Source organism: Anoplopoma fimbria, chromosome 5 (assembly GCF_027596085.1).
Source record: "Anoplopoma fimbria isolate UVic2021 breed Golden Eagle Sablefish chromosome 5, Afim_UVic_2022, whole genome shotgun sequence".
In the NCBI taxonomy this organism is placed as follows: domain Eukaryota; kingdom Metazoa; phylum Chordata; class Actinopteri; order Perciformes; family Anoplopomatidae; genus Anoplopoma; species Anoplopoma fimbria.
Genome location: NC_072453.1, coordinates 7857199 through 7874152, shown reverse-complemented (window position 1 = coordinate 7874152; position 16954 = coordinate 7857199). Strand labels below are relative to the sequence as shown.

The 16954-nt window shown below is 39.6% G+C and overlaps 1 protein-coding gene across 1 annotated transcript; it reads left to right on the top strand.

Annotated features, from left to right (window-relative positions):
* The first annotated feature begins 2000 nt into the window (after positions 1-2000).
* Positions 2001-10357, top strand: patl2 (PAT1 homolog 2). Its single transcript, XM_054598988.1, has 19 exons — positions 2001-2198; positions 2312-2459; positions 3686-3969; positions 4292-4354; positions 4459-4512; positions 4601-4759; positions 5203-5274; positions 5389-5537; positions 6020-6094; positions 6461-6584; positions 6697-6814; positions 7200-7306; positions 7393-7446; positions 7523-7665; positions 7791-7947; positions 8917-9057; positions 9151-9248; positions 9338-9478; positions 9586-10357. Exons 1-19 carry the CDS (start codon positions 2175-2177, stop codon positions 9617-9619), a joined length of 2145 nt encoding a protein of 714 aa, XP_054454963.1. The 5' UTR covers positions 2001-2174; the 3' UTR covers positions 9620-10357.
* Positions 10358-16954: the final 6597 nt, after the last annotated feature.

Below are 16954 nucleotides of genomic sequence, written 5' to 3'. Positions count from 1 at the left end.
TAATGACCTCAGCCCTCTTAACTTACTGCTCAATTGTTTTAAGGATCCAACTGTTTGACTGTCTGGTTGCTTATCGTTCAGTTACATCAAGACACTAGGCCTTAGTCTCTTCTTTCCCTTTATTAATCCCTAAAGATGATTTATGATTCAGATTTAACCCTTGCTTCACATTATAATGTCTCCAAATCTGCTTTTTATTAATTAAAAAATTCTGTCCATGTGCAATTTATGTATGTATTTAGTTTGTGCCTATTGTTGTATAATACTAGTTTTATTCTTTTATGTATTTTTTCGCTTATACATTTTTATTTTCTAAATGTATTGATTTGTTTATTTGAGTGTTCTGCACAATAAATGGTGCCAAGCCCATATCATCCATCATCTTAATCATTCCATTAAAGCAATTATCAATCAAGCTGTTTTGTTATATAACCCACAAGTTGGATACCAAGTTGGATACCAAGACAACAAATACTAACTTATGCATATATTACCTCACTAAACTAACAGACTATTAAATATATTAATATGAATACAGCAAGAACCCTACATGCTCTAAACAGGTGGAAGTTAACACTACAGATACTCAATTGCTCTTAATGGAGCCTAATTAGTACAACCAGCAGTAGCCAAAATGAAAAGGGGCAAGAATTACTTAAAAAATGTATAAACATGTGCATAAAGCATAATGATATGTAACTTAACGTACTTAGAGTTCAATGGACCCACATAACAGTCAAAACAAAGCCAGTAACAGCTGTTCTGGGCTTAATTGGAACTCCTCTTTGGTTTTCATGAATTACAGTGGCGAAGTGGAGCGTACCACTCTAGAGGGGTGGTGGAACAGTCCAAGTGGTACTTCAACTGCTGTAATAGTAGTACTAGAAGTAGTGGTAATAGTAGTAGTAGTGGTAATGGTGTTTGAAGTAGTAGTAGTAGTAGTAGTAGTAGTAGTAGTAGTAGTAGTAGTGGTAATGGTGTTTGAAGTAGTAGTAGTAATAGTAGTAGTAGTAGTAGTAGTAGTAGTAGTAGTAGTAGTAGTAGTAGTAGTAGTAGTAGTAGTAGTAGTAGTAGTAGTAGTAGTAGTAGTGGTGTAGTAGTAGTAGTAGTAGTAGTAGTAGTAGTAGTAGTAGTAGTAGTGGTAATGGTGTTTGAAGTAGTAGTAGTAGTAGTAGTAGTAGTAGTAGTAGTAGTAGTAGTAGTAGTAGTAGTAGTAGTAGTAGTAGTAGAGAAAGAAAAAAATGTTAAAAAAAAGAAAAGTACATGCCGGTAAATAAATTAAAATGCAGAGTGGGATACTTGAGGTATTGCTCATTTATGATATTGGATTCATTACACAAAGCTAGCTACAAATTGTTTTATAACATTCTTTACGAAGTTCAAATGTTTCTCGGGCCTCTCAAAAACACTGAAGAAATATCATTCTTATTCTTTTTTTTTTTACATTTGTGGATGAAAAATTCGTCAAGTAAAAGCAGTCATGCAAGTTTAAGATTGATTGATAAATGCAGAAGAACATAATGGTCAGTTATTAGGTCAAAATGTATTTGATGGATAGATATTGGTCAACATTTTAAGAAGTATCTCATTTGTCTAGGGTGACAGATAATTTAAATTTGCCATTTCTGATGAGTGAAACTGGGTACATTATAGTAGTATTCATCCATTAAACTGACAAGAAACCGTTCTTCATCCACTTATACATATACATGAATATATTTATGACAGGATTGTATTGTATAAGTGTCGTGTAGAGATAAATATGGAGCCTAAAAATGTTGACGCTGCAGAAAATAATTTGAATAAAGTTTGTCCACTAGATGTCACTGTTCGCTCGCTGCTTTGAGCTCGAGCATAAATAGTTTAAAATCAATGCCAGCACCCTGGATAAGTCCAGGTTTTTTGAAAAGGAAAGTAAAAGCAAACCTTGTATAAACTCTTAAACAAATTGAATAGCTAATAAAAAAAATATTCATATAATCAGTAGAGCCGAGCTGTCAGCTTACGTGCTGCGCGTTCACGTGTGCACGTCGCCTCCGCAGCTCACAGGTGAGTTCATTTAAAAGTTAATGAGCCTCCCTCGCTGTCTGACCAGAGAAAGCAGGTAACCTGGTAGGAGAAAGAAAGTCACTGTGACCCGCCGGCGTCAAGTGTAAAATAAAATAAAATACTCAATGAGTGATACAGAACAGCAAAAAGTAAGTTGGTATTATTTGGCTGCTTAGTGTGAATATTGTTGTATTGCAAGAGCTGCAGGTCTCAAGTGTCTCTTGGGCTTTTGTTATAGTCGTGATGTATTTTAACCTCACAGGAGGCTGAAAACGTGCCTCAGTGGCCTGAGAATGGAGAGGACTGGAGTGATGGAGAGGATGCCACCAATATGGACTGTGGGCTTCTGCAGGCCATGGCTGAGGAAGATGAGGAGATAAACGTCCACAACGACGAGACGTTTGGAATGGGTGTGTAAAGATGTGTTGCTCCTCAAACATTTTCCATCATTTCCCAGCTGGGTCTCTAAAGCAAAATATAATCCTTTTTGTCAGCTCCCTCAACAGGTGTACTGATGACTGATAACTACACTGTAAAAAAAAAAAACCCCAACTTATTTACTTTCTTGCAGAGATTCATGAGAGATGGATCCCGCTCATGTCTTTATGATAAGTTGAGCCAGTAGCCAAAGCTTAGCAAAAATACTGGATAAAGATGGTTAATGCTAGCCTGGCTCTGCCCCAGGTAACACAATCCACCTAGCAGCACCTCTAACGCTCTCTCTTCATAGCAAGTTTAAGTAAGAAAACAGCCGTCTGCCAGTATTTCTGTCACCTAAAGACAGAACAGGGATTGTTGTTTCAGTCTTCATGCAAAGCCAACCGACAGCTTAATACAGGCAGTTTTACTTCATTTACATAAAATAAGTTTAGCTTCTGTTCAACTTTTATTTTACTTTAAGGTTTTCATACACCGTCAAGTTACCTCACACTTATCCAATAACACTTAGTTAGTTATCAATAAGAAAAAGGAATCAAGCAAACTTTCACTTTGTAAAGTATCACAGATAAAGGCCATAAATGATCAGGATTCTTTCTTTTTTTTTTTGTTGAAACAAGAGATATGCGTAATTTGTTGCCACAACTAAAATGTTTAGTCTGCTACGCGATACATGCTCTGTGAATCACATGTCCCGTTTTCTCCTTTTGAAAAAAACAAAAACATTGGCTTCATAGTGGCACCCCCCTGTTAGGCATACTGTTGGGTATCCATCTTCGTGGATGGAGACCTTATTCTTTCGTAAGCAGAGCAGGTGGACACAATGGGTTGAACTGCAGCTTGCTTTGCTACACAAGACTCTGAAGAACAACCTGCTTTAGCTTTCATGACTCCTTGTTTGTGAGCTAGATGGCTAATTGGCTGAAACCAGTTAGATGCTGGATGAGCATTTCTGGTCATTCTCCAAAGACATTTTTTACTTTTTAATTTAAAAAAAAACTAATGGTACATTAAAAATCACTGTCTACAAAACGGGATGACTAAATGTTATCCTAGTTGTGACTTCAAATGCTGATAATTTATATTTCTGAAGCTCAACCATGTTTTATCTTTATTAATGCCAAAGAATATAGGTTTTTCAGTATTAAAGGATGAAAGCATTCCTCATACTGTATTTCTCCATGTATCGGTGTTGTAGATCTAGATGCACAAGGGACCGCTGAGGACCCGAGCAGCGGTCTCCTTCAGTTTGGTGAACCGCAGCCTCCAACACCAACTCCACCACCAACACCTCCACCTGACCCCAAGCCATCACCCCGCCACAGCTCCTGCTCCCCTCCCAGACAGAGGCCACAGTATGTGCCCCGGGCTCCCCCAGGGCAGCGTGGCAGAGTCAGGGGGCAGAGAGGAGCGCTGGGCAGGGGCCAGATGTTTGAAGACCCAGCTGTGATGAGGATGGTGGAGGGGCGGCCAAGCCTCAAGGTGATGCAGAGTAATTAAGAGAACAATAATATCCATATAATTTCAACATTGGGCAATTTTACAATTCAATATCATGCACAATATAACTTTTCTATTAGTTTCTATAAGGCATGGGTAATAGTATTGTGTCTTATGCGCTTCATATTTTTACTCTATTGTATTGTTCTTATTCCAATGTTATAAATTTTATGAATCCCTGGCACAAAAATTTCCTTTGGTATAAATAAAGTTATATCTTCTCTTAATTCATTGTAATGTGGGATTAGACCGCTCCCCTCATTGCGGCTCGTCTTCATTTTGATCTGTTTTTGCTCTTTTTAAGACTCTTGACAGTGCCATAGTGGACCTTGGGAATGCCATGTACCAGAAGACCTTAGAGGATGATGTAAGTGACAACTCTTTCTTTTTTCTTTTTTTCACACTTTGCTCATACTGCTGATGTTTCCTTTTGTTGTTTGATGTTTTTTTTTTTTTTTTTTTTTCCTTCAGTACATGTCACCCTCCTGCAGAAAGACTAGAAGAATCTCAGGATCAATACTTCAGGTTAAGATCACTAACAACACATGTTATAATCTGTATGACAGTGGGTTACTTAAACATACAGTTGTGTTATGTTATTCTGTTTTCTTAGGACAGTGCTGTAGTGTGTGTGATTGATGGTCGCAGAGGTCAACCCCTGACCTCCAACTTCCTGGATTTTCCATATCCTGTCTCTTCCTTCAGGGGCAGGAGAGGGGAGCCCAGAGGCTTGTACGCCAGAAGACAGTTTGGCCAAAGAAGCCCAACTCAGGTGTATTTTATAGGATAATTGTTGTTTACTTGCTGAGTGTTGGTTGAGAAGATCGGTACCACTCATGTCAGTGTGAATTTATATGAAGCTGTAAAGCTCACTAATTAGGAGTGCCATCCCTGTTGTAGTTTTATGGGGTTAAAAACTTCAATTTGTCAGTTTACAGATTAAACAAATGGGTTTATAATATGTAAATCACTGAGCTTTAGAGGTGCTGGTCGGTTGATTTTGTTTCTTGTGGACAGAGCCAGGCTAGCAGTTTACCCCTGGTTCCAGTCTTGATGCTAGGCTGTAACTCCATCTAAAAATTTACTCTACAGACATGAAAGTGGAATCAATCTCCTGAATATCTACAAGAAAGCAAATGTATTTTCTAAAATGTTAAACTTTAAACAACCACATTTTAAGGCATTCACTTACTGAATCTTAGCTTTTCTTTGCAGATTCATGCATCCATGGCTCCAGGATCACCCATCTTCTCACGTCAACCGTTAACCCCACGGCAACACTATCAGGTTTATACCTTAATTAATTAAACCTACTCCGGTACATTAAATCCAATTGTAAATGTATTCACCAAGAGTTGAGTAAACCTACTTTTGTATGACTGTTATTTTGTGCTCAATCAGATAGGGGGCTTCATGTTTCCTACAAACCGGCCTTGCCCCTCCACTCCTCAGTCTCTGACTCCTAAGATGATGCAGCTTCGCTTTGGTGCCAACTCACCAAGGCCGTCCCCCTTTTACAGCCCCTCGTCTAATCCCATGCAGCATTTCAGGTGTGTCGTGAGCTTGGGTAAAGCACTGTAATGTTTGTTTTGTGGCCTGAAATATTTGTCAGTGAAGTTTGAGAATCAAGTGTGTATGTGTGAATGCATGAGAGAGACTTGGCAGTCTTGTTCATCCCTCATGAGTATATAAAACTCTTTTCATTGACCTGACATTAATGTTTATTTGGAGAAATGGATAGCTGTACCTTCTGGGATTAAAAGATGCAGCTGTACATCCCAAAATCAGATCCTTCCTGTTAATGATAATACCATACATAATGAATAATTTGAGACAAGATACTAAAGCTATCACATTCTAAGGATGGACTGTACAATACAGTTTTTTTCTTTTTAAGCATCCTGTGAGAGAAAATATGTCATAGTGCATGTCCCGCGATTTGCATGCATTGAGATTAACTATTGTTGGTATAACAACAAATGCGTGTGTTTTTACTTTGGAATATGTACATGTGACGTTGTCTGATCCACAGGTACCCCGGGCCCGTCACCCAGCTCCACCCCCAACATAAACGACTTCTTAGTCAAAAACAACGCATATTCCAAAGGTTGGTGCTACATCTCTTAAAGGAGCTGTATTTAACATTCTGAACATTAATATAGAAATAAACAACTATCATTTATGTAAAGATATAGAGGAGTGATGTCTGCCTGAAAAGGGAATGAAATCACTCTTACTGTATGTGTTGTAATCTGAGCTTCCCTTTGCTTTGTTGACAAAGCCAGCCAGGCCATGTTAGTGCATGTTAGCTTGCACCATTGGTTATCTCACAGCTGCTGCTCTGCACTGCTTTCAATCAAAATGCTCCCAATCTCAGATCAAGACCTTTTCAAAGATTCAGAACTTATTTTTTTCAGTCAGAATGAAATAGGAAAAGGCTAATTATTTATAGAACAACATGGCCCGTTTGTAGAAAATCGGAGGACTGGGATCCTTACTGTAATCTCATGACGGCCAAAGAGAAGGAGTGGATCACAAGGCTGCAGATGATTCAGTTGCAAAGTGAGAATCCATACCATGAGGACTACTATTACCAGGTAAAAAAGAAAATATTTGCTCAGGTGTCTTCATTGTGACTTTTAAGCGAAACAACCAAACTTTGTCAAAGAACAAGCTTTTCAAGGCTAGAGTATTTCAACTTTGTCATAGGAGTACTATCGGCGGATAGAAGCGAAGATAGCAGAGGAAGAGCTGGGCATCAGGAGCAAGAGGGAGCCACCCAAGCTCACCACGCCTTACATCACAAAAACTGAAGTCTACGCACCAGGTTTTTTCTCTCGTCCTACTTTCATATTGTCCCCCTCGCTTTTATTGTTTTTCTGTCTGAGTGTTTTTCTCCAACTATCCTGCCACCACTTTGCAGAAAAGATCGGAGTTGATAAAATGTCAAGGCATTCATCTTAGTCACCTTCAGTTGTTACCATGCACTCAAAGCAATAATTTTAAGGAGCAGCTATAAGTGCAGCTCAGTTTTGCCTCTTAGGCTGTATACAGGATTGGTGGGGAAGGTTGCTGTTGTTGTTGGAGCAGCCTGAAAGGTTTTCCTGCAATCGCTATTCACGGAACCAAACCACCATCACCTTTTGTGTTTAAGGATAATGCATCTGTATCTACTCAAGCTTGCAGTGCTGTTCATATTTTTGCTGTTCCAGTGGTGCACATTGAAGGCTCTCTGGGTCAAGTTGCTGTGTCCACGTGTTACTCTCCTCGGCGGGCCATCAGTGCAGTTCATGCAGTCCAAGCTCACGGTCCACTTGAGGTGACTGTGTTTTTCAGACAATTTTTAGCATCTTGGAGGTGTATTAAACTGCCTTCCCTGATACTGAGACTTTTTCCACATTACAGGAACAAAAAGATATCAGACGACAGCGGTTAGAGGTCTTCAGCAAAATAGAAAAGGTACCTGCTGATTACTTGTTTAGATGCATTTTATTCACCCCCTGCAGCACTTGGTCACACATGTTCGGCTCTGCAGTTGTTCGGTGTTCTGTTGGAGGTTGAGGAGGCGGAGAGGATGAAAAGTAACGTTTTGTCTGAAGCAGAAGAAAGAATATTGATGGAGAAATCACAGGGGAAAGTGGAGCATATCTACTCCCAGCTGCAACGTCACAATCCCCTGTGAGTTTTGCACACCCACCACTATCAAGAAGTGATGCATTGTTTAAATATTGCTTGTTGACTAGTTAACGTTTTTCATTTGTACTGAATTTGAGCGATGAATTTTCTCAAATGTTTTGATGTAGCGATTCAGGAGTGGAGTTTCTTCCTTTCCTGCTGGTCTCAAAAGGCAAAAAGCTACTTGCCCGTTTGCTCCCGTTTTTGAAACATGAAACTGCACTGAAGATCTTGAGCATCGTGACCTCTAACCTTCCTACGCTGATGAGCAGAGATCCAGAAGAGGTAGGGGAGTTTGCTCTATGTAGCTCAGCTGAACAAATACTGAGATGTGGTGAATGTGCCTTTGAACTTGGATAAATTTGCTACCACAGCATTTAAAAGGTCAAGAATGAATTTTCATGCTCAAAACTTCTTTCGTTGTGTAGCAAATAAAAATAAATTGAAGCTGAGGGAGGCAGTTTATTTTGCTTTGCTGGATGTGGTTAAGGCTGACCTTTTTAAGGTGGATCAGCTCTGACAAGATGCTCCTGAGTTTTGTTAATTTTTTTGTATTTGATATTTCTTTAAACTGTTAAATTGATAACATTAATCAGACGAAATTCTTGACAGTTAAAGGTTAAACAGTCAATCATTAACCTTCCTTAATGTGGAAGGATTCCGAAATAACCTCTCAGGGTATTGTAAATCAAGTGGTATGCAGTTTTCTGGAAAATGCAAAAAATACACACCATTAAAAACTACAAATACAGCCCTCCTGCTGCAGCTTATCTCAGTCCTAAGCCCCTCCCACCAGACGACCATATGCATATACACAAGCTTCATACAGTCACCTATAATAGTCGTTACTTTTAAACATCATCCCCATGGTGATTGGGATTTCTGTCCTGTTTTACTCTGCAAAACTGTTTATTGCTGAAGTTGGCTCACAGCTGCGGAAACGGAAGGCTAAAGCATTAGCAACATTCTCTCCATCCGATAGCCTCACTGATATTGTCAGACTCACAGTTTGATAAATCTGTCTTCCTTTTTGGGGGGCTGCTTTGCCGTGTAGGCAGTTGTTGCCAATGCAGGAATAGCTACTTTTCTAGATTTTCTAAAGCCTGAAAACGGAGTCGAGTTTTATCTCAGACCACTTGAAATATAGTATGTCAATGATGCCAAAAATATAATGTCTACCCAGTTTTATGCAGGTTTTGGGTAATGTAAGATTATCAGGATTGACTTCTTTTTTTTTTCTTTTTTTTTAAAAAGGCCCTTCCAGTGCTCTACCCGACTCTTCGAAATGTGATTGGAGGCCTGTCGTTCAGTCAGCTAATTGTTGTCCTCAAAAATCTGACGACACCTGAGTCTCTATCGACATACGAGTCGCTCAAGCTGGCATGTCAGAACAAGGTCTGTGCTTTCTGTTGCCTGTTGGCTTTTATGTAATGCCATTTTTGTATGAAACTTTTGTGGCGTTTCCTCATTCTTCTCTTTTCCTCTCAGTTTGGACTGTCCCTGCTGTATGCTCTACTGTCCCAAGGAGAGAAGCTGTTGTCCTCAGGTGTCCCATTAGAGCCAAGCATCGGCGACTTTGAGACTTGGTGGGGATATTGAGGCTAATATTACATTAACGGAGATCATTTTAACATCCTTGTATGATCTTGACAATGGTGATCCTGTTGTCTTTTAGGACCGACACAATATTCCTGGTGGCGGGACAGCTGTCCCAGTGTTCACTGGTGGAGCCGCTCCTCCTGCCCTCAAACCTGCTCACTCTCTTCTGCCGTTACCTGGACAAGCGCACTGTGCATCAGCTGAAAAGCAACATGGAGTAAGTACTTTTTGTATGTATTGATGCCTCATAAGATTTCTTTCACTGTATACAAAAACAATTGGTGGGCGTATACCCAAATATCATTACAAATATCTTTTATTTAGGTCTGCAACTGGATTCGTGGCTCTTCCGTCTTAAGGTGGACGTAAGCTAAAGAGACTGACTTTCAGCTAATGACCAGGTTTTGATTAACACTAGTTAAAGGAGCAGAAGCACAGCCCTGACACAAGCTCCTCAGTGTTCTTCAATAACAGAAGAATGTAATTTACATAAAAGCTGTGACTCTTTTTTTCCCTTTCCCTCCTTCCCTCACATTTTTGCACACTCAGACTGTTTCCCTTTTTTATTTCCTTTATCTTTTTACGTTCCTCCCTTTGGTCTCCAGAAGGTTACGTCAGTGCAAGTTATTCTGAAATCACAGACCTGATGTTTTTTTGTTTTTTTGTTGTGGTTGTTTTAACCTTCCAAAACAATTGCTGCCATCATTTCATGAGATCGCGATATACTGAGTTGGTAACATTACATTAACTAGTAGATGGCGCTGATTTACTTATGTGTCTTCTGTCTTACATTCAGGACAAGAAAATTGAGGTATTACTGAGATAAATGTGTTGGATCGGATATTGGTGACCAGGTTGAGGATTGTATAGTAATTTATGATTGTACAGCTGAACCTATATGTTCATTATTATAAAAATAACTATTAGGGAAGTTGGCATGGTCCATCAGCATAAGCCATGCAATTTTGTTTTGTTTTTGTAAAAAAGGCATGCATTGTGTATACATTTGTAGCAATACTAAATATGATGTAATTTTTATTTATTATATTAATTTGGGAACGGTAATAATTTATATTGCACCCTTGTAGAGCACTTGCAAAACAAATAAAAGAAAAAATCTTTAAAATTTCTCAACAGTTTGAAGTCTGCAGAAAATGCATCTTTGCACGTTAGCCACAAGGACATGATGCTGCTCCTTGTGCTGTGCACAGTGAAAAGTCCTGGACATCAGGTTGTACTAGTCTGGTTTGGGTGATGACTCAACAGCGGGTCTCTTTTGGCTTATTTTTGTTTTAGGGCAACAAGTGCCAAAAACATGTAAAGTTGTTTTATCACCTTCTTTCCTAAATGACTTTGCCTAATTCTAAGATAATTTCTTATAAACTGTTTCAGAAGCTTCCATACTAGGTTTTAACAAGGTCAGAGGAAAAAATAAGTTCTCTACTCGTACAGCAATGGTGTCTGTGGGACCCCAAATATTTAGGCAAATGTGAATGGAACATAAACTAATACAAAGCTACACGCTACATAGACAGTATCCATGCAGGCCATGGCTGAGTCATTATCCTGGTAATTCACTCTGGCACATCACATTAAAACCAAATCTCAGATTAAATCTGTGATCCAGATTAAATGTTTGTCTTTGCTGAAGGGAGTTGAGTTTTAACTAAACTAATAAGTCTGCAAATTCTAAGCTGAAACACCAGTGTGTGACATTCCTTAAGGGAGAAACCGGCAGCAGGACATGACGTGACTAAGAAGTGTCCTAAACAGACATTTCTATACAGAGCAGATCTCGTCATATTATTCACTGGGAAAAGAGATTCGCAAATACACATGGACAATCTTTCCAATATTAATAAAGTAAATAATTCTAAGAGGAGGCAACTGTAATTAGTAGTTTAAATGTGATAACAGCTGATTATATACAGTGGGTACGGAAAGTATTCAGACCCCTTTAAATTTTTCACTCTGTTTCATTGCAGCCATTTGCTAAAATCGAAAAAGTTCATTTTTTTTCGCATTAATGTACACTCAGCAACCCATCTTGACAGAAAAAAACAGAAATGTAGAAATTTTTGCAAATTTATTAAAAAAGAAAAACTGAAATATCACATGGTCATAAGTATTCAGACCCTTTGCTGTGACACTCATATTTAACTCACATGCTGTCCATTTCTTCTGATCCTCCTTGAGATGGTTCTACTCCTTCATTGGAGTCCAGCTGTGTTTAATTAAACTGATTGGACTTGATTAGGAAAGGCACACACCTGTCTATATAAGACCTTACAGCTCACAGTGCATGTCAGAACAAATGAGAATCATGAGGTCGAAGGAACTGCCCAAGGAGCTCAGAGACAGAATTGTGGCAAGGCACAGATCTGGCCAAGGTTACAAAAGAATTTCTGCAGCACTCAAGGTTCCTAAGAGCACAGTGGCCTCCATAATCCTTAAATGGAAGAAGTATGGGATGACCAGAACTCTTCCTAGACCTGGCCGTCCAGCCAAACTGAGCAATCGTGGGAGAAGAGCCTTGGTGAGAGAGGTAAAGAAGAACCCAAAGATCACTGTGGCTGAGCTCCAGAGATGCAGTAGGGAGATGGGAGAAAGTTCCACAAAGTCAACTATCACTGCAGCCCTCCACCAGTCGGGGCTTTATGGCAGAGTGGCCCGACGGAAGCCTCTCCTCAGTGCAAGACATATGAAAGCCTGCATAGAGTTTGCCAAAAAACACATGGAGGACTCCCAAACTATGAGAAATAAGATTCTCTGGTCTGATGAGACCAAGATTGAACTTTTGGCGTTAATTCTAAGCGGTATGTGTGGAGAAAACCAGGCACTGCTCATCACCTGCCCAATACAATCCCAACAGTGAAACATGGTGGTGGCAGCATCATGCTATGGGGGTGTTTTTCAGCTGCAGGGACAGGACGACTGGTTGCAATTGAAGGAAAGATGAATGCGGCCAAGTACAGAGATATCCTGGAAGAAAACCTCCAGAGTGCTCAGGACCTCAGACTGGGCCGAAGGTTCACCTTCCAACAAGACAATGACCCGAAGCACACAGCTAAAATAACAAAGGAGTGGCTTCGGAACAAGTCTGTGACCATTCTTGACTGGCCCAGCCAGAGCCCTGACCTAAACCCAATTGAGCATCTCTGGAGAGACCTGAAAATGGCTGTCCACCAACGTTCACCATCCAACCTGACAGAACTGGAGAGGATCTGCAAGGAAGAATGGCAGAGGATCCCCAAATCCAGGTGTGAGAAACTTGTTGCATCATTCCCAAGAAGACTCATGGCTGTACTAGCTCAAAAGGGTGCTTCTACTCAATACTGAGCAAAGGGTCTGAATACTTATGACCATGTGATATTTCAGTTTTTCTTTTTTAATAAATTTGCAAAAATTTCTACATTTCTGTTTTTTTTCTGTCAAGATGGGTTGCTGAGTGTACATTAATGCGAAAAAAAAATGAACTTTTTCGATTTTAGCAAATGGCTGCAATGAAACAAAGGGTGAAAAATTTAAAGGGGTCTGAATACTTTCCGTACCCACTGTATGTGCATGACTTTAGTTCTCTATAAGCACCAATACTTGTAATGTAGGGTGCCCCCATACGAGGCCTCTACTGTGATGTCTTTCTCCTTTTAAGGTGTTTTACTTGGTCCATGACCGGACTATATAAAGGCTTTATAAAATCTTAGTGTTGGCAGACATTTAATATTTCCTTATTCCCTTAGAGTGGGCTGGTATGGGTGGCTAAACGGTGTCCATATGTATGTTTGAAATATTTCAGTGCAGATTACTATTAAGACAAATGAATGGACGATCCTGGGGACAAGGCAAGTCTAATTTATTTAACCCCTGGAAAAAAGCAACTATAAAAGTAATACTGAGGACATGGCAATACTATACTAAATAATGTGAATCGTCACCTTGCTGCCATTAACAATTTGATATATGAAGATTTTACATTCAAGAAATGTATACAGTATATAAAACGTCAACATTAACTTTTAGTTGTCTATTGCCTAGCACAACAGTAATAGCTGTCATTCCGGGTTTGTTTGCAGCAGCTCACTGCAATGCTGTCTAGTGAAGTTGTATTTTCAATGCCAGCCAGCATCCAACAGTTGGCAGAGTCCACCGGCTGTCCGCCAAATACTGAGTCAGAGCGTTGCTGGCAAGCCTGCCTCTAACAGCTGCACACATCTGGGCAGGAATACACATTGCAGACATGGCTGTGTGGAATCAGAGAATCCTTGTCGAACAGTGGTTTCACTGTGGTCTTGAGGCCTCAGGTTTTTTGGGGGGGGTTTTCTGGTACACGGAGCGACACACTAACATCCTGACCACCACCTTAAACCAAAGCCCACTGTAGGAGCAGATAGAAGGCAGCTTCAGCATAAGCTTCTTATAACATGACTGACGATGTGTCAGTTCATGACATCTGTGTGTTTTTAAAATAGTTTTTGGTCCTTGGCTTGGATTTATACTGATGGTAGGAAGTACAAAAAATGGACTGTAATTATTTTCGTTCAGTCGTTTGAAAGCCATCCTGACCGTTTGTGTATGCTACTGTGTGGGAGGTCTACATAGGATATCAATGTTATTGTGAGTGTTCTGTAAAGATGAGTAGATAAATATATAAATGAACTGTGGCTTTTAAGCATAATGACCTCTCCACCCCTCAACAGCTCATTACAGACATGCATTTTCTAATCTGCACAGCAGTCAAACACAGGAACTACATACCTATTTAAAAAAACTCTTCCTGGCCAGGCCATCTGCAAGAAGTCTAAAGCCGAGCTAGCAGCTCTGAGGCTGTACAGTGGTGCTTTGGGCTAAATGCTAACATCAGCATGCTAACTTGCTCACAATGCTAACATGTTGATGTAAAAAAACAGTATGTTGTTTACCATGTTAGTCCTCTTAGTTATGGTTGTTAGCATGCTAACATTAGCACTTAACACAAATTGGTTTTGCTGGAATTTTTCCAATTTGAAATGTTGACCTTATGACATGAATGTCAATTTTGATAGCAATCCATCCAATAACTATTGAGACCTGTCACTCAAATGTGAACCTTGTGTTTGCACTCGAGGAAGTCAGGAGAATACTAATGTCCATCAGGATTCATCCTCTCGGGGATCAGGAGCGGCTGTACAAAAGGAATCGCAGATGCAATTGTGCACTCTTTGATTATTTGGCAAGACTCTGAATGTAATTTTTGCATGCATGTCAAATTTAGCAAAGTCAAATCAAATATCTGCAATTATCACACCGACTTTTATTTTACTTATCCCTTCGGCTGCCTCTAAGAGACTATCTGCATGATATCCTATCCATGAATGCTGGATGAGTAAAACCATGACAACTTGCGTATTTCCAAAGGAGATGAGAAGCTGAAGGATCAGAGGAGTTGAAAGACACATTTTTTTACCAGGTGGTGAAAAGTTAGATGGATGGTTTGTCAGTGGCAGCCGAGATGTTGAGAAGCCAAGTATGTGAGAGGTCTGGGTGGGCTGGGAGGCGAGACGTTAACCTCTCCTTGACCCCATAAGAAGAGGATTTGGACTTTGAGTGAGGAATCTATGTGAAAGGTGAGATATCTTTCTCTTTTTACTCGCTTTTCTTTAAATATACAAGGGGCCGCTCTGACCAACTGTGTGTTTGTTGGCTGCGACCATGGAGACCTTGTGGACTGAAAGAGGCGTGAGTGGAAGTAGAAGCTCACCCACAATTTCCGTCATCTTTAAACTGACTCCCCTGCGTCTTGAAGTGATGTCATTTCTGTCATAAAGTCCATTCACAAATAAACTAATGTTGAGCTGTCTACACAGTTGATCGTCTTTTTATTATTTAAGTCTGCACAAAATGTAAAATTGCCTGCAAAAACATTTAAAAGCAAACATTGGACAAACCGCTGCCTATACATATTATTGCATGTACAAGTTTAACTTTGTAGGGTTCTGTCACTGTGGTACATTAAGAATGATTAATGTCTTGAAGTGTTGGGCTCTGGCAGTACCTGTTCACGGTTGTTTTTATGCATTATGGTGTCTTTCTATATTTGACTTGACTACAGATCATTAAGAAATGTAAAAGCACACTATTTCCAGGGGAACATATTTATTTATGCTTTGCAGCATTACTTGACATTAGAAAATGTTGGCCAACCTTTTGATTCAAAAATACACAACAGATTAATTGGTATAATCAAATCAAACTCTGACAGGGACTGGTCTAATACATCTTGTTTGATGCACTGACAAGAGTTCATCAGTCAATGTCTCATCTGATGAGCTCCCTCTCTTTGCTTCTCTATGTCTCCCTTAAGTGTGAATGCACTTTAAGTGCCCAATTATTTAGTGTGTGTGTACGCCGCGGGTCTCTCTGGAGGGGGGATGTGGAGAAGAGGAGCATCTGTATGCAGAAGGAGGGGCCCCTCAGACCAGAAGGTATATCAGACCCTCACAATCAAGGTACGCTGCCCACTCCAGATCATCTGCTCTATTCTCCTCATTCTTCTGCTGGGTCTCAAGACATTTTTGAGCTCTTTTTTTTCTCTCCAGGTCCACTATGTTGGGACAACTACTACTGCAGAGCGCAGTGATCCTTTGGCTGGGTCAGGCAGCGCACACAGGGGGTGAGTGAAGTGTAGAGGTGAAGGCCTCTCCTGGGAGTGATGTGATAACCAATAACTCATCTTGATGTTTGACATTTGATTTACATTCATTTGTGTGGGATGTCTTTGGTAAGTTAATTATGTGAACTGCCTTTATGACTGAGGCCATGAATCAGTATCATCAACTGAAGACGGTAACTGTCTGCCTTGTGTAAATCTATTTGCTTCGTAATAATTGATGCAACAAATTAGAGTTAATATGGAAAATGTATAATATTTTAACCCTCCAGTCATCATTACTGGAATACTACTGTTTTGTAGAGTTAATGGCATCTGTAGTAGAGAAAAGGTGAAATGTGTGTCTAGGGAGTTATAAGCTGACATATAGCAAGGATGATGATGATACATTAAATGAAAATACGGAAAAGGAGAAGGCAAAAAAGGGAGAGGGAGTGAATTGAAAAAATAAACTGAGTCATTGGTTTGTATTTTGATTTAAATCTCAGGCGAGTTTTGCATGATTTTGTACAGTTAATTATTTCTGTTCATACATTAAAACACACCCATATACATGTTGCGTCAGTTGCATGCTTACATTAAAATGTATATTTGAGTTGAGGCATTGGCTCACCAGCAGCAAGATAGATGTGAGAATTGTTGAATACATTTTATTCAACAACTGTTTAAGTTGGGTCTTTTTTGTTGTTCAATATATCTATCGTGTTAAGAGATTCAACCATTGTGAGATGTTGATTTTTCTCCCCTACTTTTCCAGTTTTGTAGTATTGCGTATTATATATCCCAACAATTTCCCTCTGGATAAATAAAGCTCCATCTGATCTTAAAGGCTGTTTCTGCTGTATAAACTACAACATCCAAATCAAGTGTGTATTATCTATATATTTCTGTACTAGATGTCTCTTTTAATGACTGCTTCTACAATATTTTTGATCAGTTTAAAAATAAACAAGGTGGCTATTAGATTTACACTCGTTGAGGTCTATATTAAAAGAAGCCATCTGGTCAGATTTTAATTATGCATGGATGTTAAATAACAGGGCGAGA